General features: G+C 35.4%; 1 protein-coding gene across 1 annotated transcript in view; it reads left to right on the top strand.

Annotated features, from left to right (window-relative positions):
• Positions 1–331: 331 nt before the first annotated feature.
• LOC135211898 (alkaline phosphatase-like) overlaps positions 332–7,002 on the top strand; it is a 55,174-nt gene continuing 48,503 nt past the window's right edge. The window contains exon 1 of the mRNA XM_064245130.1: positions 332–1,208. Coding sequence (XP_064101200.1) covers positions 953–1,208 — 256 coding nt within the window. The 5' untranslated portion in view covers positions 332–952. The remainder of the gene's footprint in view (positions 1,209–7,002) is intronic.

Below are 7,002 nucleotides of genomic sequence, written 5' to 3'. Positions count from 1 at the left end.
GTTTGGAGAAGGTTCACTTTTAAGAAATTATATTTCACCATCATATCTAGTTTATATCTCTTCTAGATAATATCACAAGGAAGCGGCTGCTTCATGGCAATCATTGATGATTACTAATATTATCTCTTGGTACAGGAACATACAATGGTTACTGGTACTAGATAAATGAATTCAAGGAAGCTTTAGCAAACAGAAACTTGATGTAAAAGGAAGGGAAGTTTAGAAGATATCAAATAAATATTCAGAAGAAATTTCTCTGGCAATATTTTTCCTGCAAATAGACATCACCTCACTGGGCGTCTTAATACCCCCCACCACCAACCCCCACCACCAACCCCTTCTCCCATAGAAAGACTTTCCCTTTTTTATTCTGCCCTCTCGACTTTTGGGAGGGATAAATTAAGGATAAATTAACAAAACAAAAAACAGGGATTACCGAAAAAGAAGCAGACAATAATGACATGACCTACAACTGCAATGAAATTCACCATTGAAGAGGACATAGGAGACTCCAATCACTGTGATGCATTTTAGTTGGAGCAGGAGCACTTTTAGACTGGTAATGTAATCTTTACCAGTAACCCGTGTAATGGATCTTCTTGGGGGGGACGACCTAACCAGAAATGATGGGAACACTGCTGCTTTTACAAAAGTTAGCCTTTAGTCGTCTCACAATCAGTAACAGTCCGCGATAACTGCCTTGACCGACGTTAATCTAATCAGCGAAGGACCCTGCAAATCCTTGGTGCAGCAATCAAGGAGTTGCGTACCTCTCTCCCCGTCGCAGAAACAGGAGGCAGAAAGAGAAAGAAAAAAAAGTCAAGAGAAGCAGAAAGAGAGGTAGAAAGCGAAAGAGAAAGAGAAAAAGAGACAGAGAGATCTGCATGCATAATTCAAACTCTCTATAGCGAATCAACAAGTGAAAAAGAACCTTTCGGCCCCATTAACAAAAATGAAAATCAAGATGAAAAAAATGAAGCTCTCGGGTGCTGCTGCTGCTACTGCTACTGCTACTGCTACTGCTGCTGCGCCCTCTGGCTCTAGCAGTGGGCTCATTGGGTTCCCTGCTGCTGGTGGTGGTGGCGCCACAAGCCACGAGTCAGGAAACGGCCTGATGGCGATTGTGAAGAAGATCATCGTCATTATGGTAATGGTTGAGATTGTTGTCTTCCTGCCACAGACCCTCGTCTCGGCAAAGGAGGAAGAAGGTGAGATTGACGATTGAGGAATATATGGATGTTCAATGTCTGTATATATACAAAAACAGACACTGGCTGACATACAGGGAAATACATACACACCCCTCTACCTATACACACCCATGCATACATTTATGCATACAGGGACAACCACACTTGCACAGACATATACACCTATATATGTGTATTTATTAATTGTAAAACACTCATACACACTAAATATCTGTATGCAAGTAATACTTTTAACTTGAAGAATAAGTAGTCCAGGAAAAGTCATACATGTATCATTCTGATTCATTACAATAACCTCAAAGACCATGTCCTTAATTCTTACATATAGGCTTAAATTATTCCGACTCCCCAGGACAAGAAGGATCTTTGGAGGATATCGGATCACACGTCATTCATACTGATGATCCTACATTTGCTCCTCCCAATGAATCCTTCCTTTGACTTCCACTTTATTTGTACTTTCTTATATTGGTATCTTGTTGCTTTATTTTAATTTCCATAAATATGACACAAGCGTATGTATATATATATATATATATATATATATATATATATATATATATATATATATATATATATATATATATATATATATATATATAGAGAGAGAGAGAGAGAGAGAGAGAGAGATGAGGAGAGGAGAGAGAAGAGAGAGAATATATATATATATATATATATATATATATATATATATATATATATATATATATATAGATATATAGACATATATACATCTATTTTATATATCTTATATATATATATATATATATAGATATATATATATATTATATATAGATAGATAGATAGATATATGATATATATATATATATAGTATATATATATATATATATATATATATATATATATATATATATATATATAGATATATATATATACATCTATCTATATATATATATATATATATATATATATATATATATATATATATATATATAAAACATGTATATATTTATAAATACATCTACACACACACACACATATATATATTATATATATATAATATATATATATATATATATCATATATATATATATATATATGTGTGTGTGTATATATATATATATATACAGATGATGCCCCTTTTTGCAAAAACTAAAACTTATTACATTTGGGAACTATACACATGATAAATCTGATTATTCTCCCAGGAAAAAAATTCTGTTTTATATTTGCAAATGAAAATGTGGCCGGTTGCAAATAGAAATATAGCGATGAAATGGTTTTTACAGTCCAAATTAACTGAATTACAAAACATTTAGTTATTTTCGGACGTAATGCTATTTCATAAAATGTAATGAGGAAATTATATATATTTTAATTTCATAACAAATGGCAAAGTTTCTGATTTACCGGACTAGATTAGTTTTCTCTCTCTCTCTCTCTCTCTCTCTCTCTCTCTCTCTCTCGTCTCTCTCTCTCTCTCCCCTAGGATATTTGTCTTCTCAATTTAATGCACAAATTCCATTTTTATGATCTAATATGTAATATCTTGCATTCTGAGATATTACCAGGGAAAAAGTATTTTAAAAAATATACTAATAATTATATTGGATTTATACTGATCAAAGCTATCGTGTTACTCAAAAATCCTATCTAATCCTTATTCTTCTATCCATGAACCGTTCGTTTTAAAAGAGAGTAACTTCAATGATATATATGATAGTGAATTTTCATGTACAAGGAAGATCCCCTTGTATAGAGAGTTAGAAAACTAAACGCAGTGTTAGTCTCTACGTTCAAGTGTGCATGAAACGAAACGCTCCACCGAACTGTTTGGAACCCCTTTTGGGAAATAAACATTTCCACAATGGAGGATGGGGCTCTTGCTCAGACTCCAGGGATAGTTAATTCATTGCTCAACGCGTTGCCTAAAAATGCACTGACCGAACTTTGAAACAATAATAATAATAATAATAATAATAATAATAATAATAATAATAATAATAATAATAATAATAATAATAATAAGGATATGGGATATCAGTGGAAATTGTAGCCATAGTCGTAGGAACACTAGGCACGATCCTAAGATCCCTGAAAAGGAATCTGGAAAAACTAGAGGCTAAAGTAGCTCCTGGACTAGTACAGAAGAGTGTGATCCTAGAAACAGCGCCCATAGTAAGAAAAGCAACCCAGAACCCCACACTATAAATACCACCCAGTCGGACTGGAGGACTGTGATAGACCAAAAAAAAGAAAAAAAAAGAAAAAATAAATAATAATAATAATTAATAAAATAATTCAATAATAATAATAATAATAATAATAAAAGGCAAAGTAACGAGAACTGAAGGGATTAAAGCTACCAGATGGGAGCAACATCAAAACACCCCCATAGATGAGACAGGATACAAATACCTGGGAATAATGGGAAAGGAGGAGATATAAAACACCAAGAGATGAAGGGACACGATCAGGAAAGAATATATGCAGAGACACAAGGCGATACTCAAGTCAAAACTCAACGCCGGAAAATATGATAAAAGCCATAAACACATGGGCAGTGCCAGTAATCAGATACAGCGCAGGAATAGTGAAATGGACGAAGGCAGAACTCCGCAGCATTGATCAGAAAACCAGGAAACAAATGACAATACACAAAGCACTACACCAAGAGCAAATAACGGACAGACTATACATAAACACGAAAGGAAGGAGGAGAGGACTACTAAGTATAGAGGAACTGCGTCCAACATCGAAAAACAGAGCACTGGGGCAATATCTGAAAACCAGTGAAGACGAGGGGTGGCTAAACGAGTGCATGGGAAGAAGGACTAATAAAAGTAGACGAAGACCCAGAAATATACAGAGACAGGAGAAAAGACTGAAAGAACAGAGGACTGGCACAACAAACCAATGCACGGACAATACATGAGAGAGACTAAAGAACTAGCCAGCGATGACAATTGGCAATGGCTACAGAGGGGAGAGCTCAGAAGGAAACTGAAGGAATGATAACAGCGGCACAAGATCAGGCCCTAAGAACCAGATATGTTCAAAGTACGATAGACGGAAATAACAATCTCTACCCCCTATGTAGGAAGTGCAATACGAAAAATGAAACCATAAACCACATAGCAAGTGAATGCCCGGCACTTGCACAGAACCAGTACAAAAAGAGGCATATTCAGGGTGGCAAAAACCCTCCACTGGAGCCTGTGCAAGAAACATCAGTACCCTTGCAGTAATAAGTGGTACGAGCACCAAACCTGAAGGAAGTGATAGAAAACGATCAGGCAAAGATCCTCTGGGACTATGGTATCAGAAACGGATAGGGTGATACGTGCAAACAGACCAGACGTGACGTTGATTGACAAAGTCAAGAAGAAAAGTATCACTCATTGATGTCGCAATACCATGGGACACCAAGAGTTGAAGAGAAAGAGAGGGAAAAAATGGATAAGTATCAAGATCTGAAAATAGAAATAAGGATATGGGATATGCCAGTGGAAATCGTACCCATAATCATAGGAGCACTAGCACGATCCCAAGATCCCTGAAAAGGAATCTAGAAAAACTAGAGGCTGAAGTAGCTCCAGGACTCATGCAGAAGAGTGTGATCCTAGAAACGGCACACATTGTAAGAAAAGTGATGGACTCCTAAAGGAGGCAGGATGCAACCCGGAACCCCACACTATAATACCCCCAACCCAGTCGAAATTGGAGGACTGTGATAGAGCAAAAAAAAAAAAAAAAAAAAAAAATAAAAAAATAAATAAAAAAATAAAAAAATAATAATAATATAATAATAATAATAATTAGTCTTATATTCAAACCATCAAGACCAAAAATAACCAGTGATATCGAATTTACTATATGCTCGGATAATAACATAGTGCCAAAAGGAACCCTTTATAGGAAGTGTACCAACACCAACCAAGTAACAAACTTATGCCACCTTTTAATTTGAGCATCTTTAATACTGAATTTATGCATTCAGCTAGTAGGAGTGAGAAAAAATTATGATTCTTCGATACATTTTCCTCTCGAATTCATGTTTTACTGTAGTTAGTCCCGAGATCATGATACCAGAGTAATAAGTTGCTATTATTTTGCTATTTCCAAATAATTAATACGCCACAAAAAAGCCACTAATATCAAATAATTTACACCTCGATGGAAACTGTATTCTAAGTGCCCCTACCTAACCAGAATACGAGTTTTTGCGTTTAGGGCTGGAATACACACGTGTGTGCATGTGCGTTCCAGCACTAGAACACACAAACTCGTGTTCTAGTCAGGGTAAGTGCACTTACCATATAGTTTCCATCAGTGTGTAAATCATTCGATAACAGTCGGTTAATCGTAGCTTATTATTTGGAAATATATAAAAATATCAGCAACTTATTATTTATATATTTATGATATATATATATATATATATATATATATATATATATATATATATATATTATATATACGTGGCGTGTACATTAACATATAGACAGAGAGAGAGAGAGAGAGAGAAAGAAATAACCTTTCCAAAAAACATCAGGCGGATTAATAAAATGACAATGGTACCCTATATTCATATCTGAAGCGCTGAATTATGGATGAAACCATCAGCAGAAAACTGCCAAAACATCAACCACTTTATCCTTCTTTACAAAATGGACATTATCAATATACCTGAAGCGCCGAATTATGGATGAAACCATTCAGCAGAAAACTCGCCAAATCATTAACCACCTTTACATCCTCCTTAATACAAAAAAGGGAACTTAACATATACCAAAACCCTCTAATGTACACTGCTCTTATACGTCTAGTACCACTAAGAACCTCCCTCTTGACACCTCTGAATCATACGCTCTTATCTGACCCTATAATCTGTTCATTCTTCCGACGTGAGAAAACTACTTCAAAACACGTGCCTCCCCCTTTTAATTGTTCCTATATCAGATACTCTTCGAAATAAAATAAAAGAGTTAGGTCTACGATTCTCCTGACTAATTTTGCCACACATCCAACAACCTCCGTTGCTTTCCACCTATTCTGTTACTCATCTATTGTAATCCCACCATTATTCATTACATTTCTTCACTAATATGTATATAAAGCAACTGCTTCCATTTCCCCACCGTGCACCTTCCCAACGAGCGATCGACTTTCTCTTACTGCAGGTACTTTCTAACCTTAATACCGGTTTTTGAACTTGTCTGCATTATCCCCAATCATGATTAAATCGTATAAAAATAGTATTCAACCCTACTTTCACTCATTTTTTTCTTACACTATACTCTTTCACCGTCACATTACCCATAACTATTTAGACTTTCCTTGCAAATATGGCACGACCACTCTTAGCCCTACATTCACACCGAGGAAGAAGGTCAACACTCTCCTCTTTAACGGATGTATCACAGGCTTCACTTCTGACATAAAAAAGATACTGGCTGTTTTTTCTATACTATCTACAGTGCCATAAATTTTCAATTCCTTCCTTGCTGTATCTCTATATCAGACCCGTCGTATAATTTTATTACGTCCATTAATGTCGAGTATAGTCTACCCTTTACTGTCAAGTTTCCCGGTTAACTGTTTCATAAAAGTTATTTGAGCCATACCCTCTCCCATGACTGCTGCTACAGTAGGCAATGTTATGGCCTAAAAATCGTGCAGTTTCCTGTATCAACTTTATCCGCGAAGTGTGTGTGTGTGTGTTAGTGTGTGTGAGTGTGTGTGTGACAAAATGTACTTGATTTCGCTTATATTTTTCAGTGTTTCTGAAAACCTTCTTGTGTAATTTATCTGTCATTTTCGTTATAGG

Source organism: Macrobrachium nipponense, chromosome 40 (genome assembly GCF_015104395.2).
Source record: "Macrobrachium nipponense isolate FS-2020 chromosome 40, ASM1510439v2, whole genome shotgun sequence".
NCBI classification, from domain to species: Eukaryota; Metazoa; Arthropoda; class Malacostraca; order Decapoda; family Palaemonidae; genus Macrobrachium; species Macrobrachium nipponense.
The sequence above is the reverse complement of the archived record's forward strand: the minus strand, read 5'-3'. Positions and strand labels throughout refer to the sequence as shown.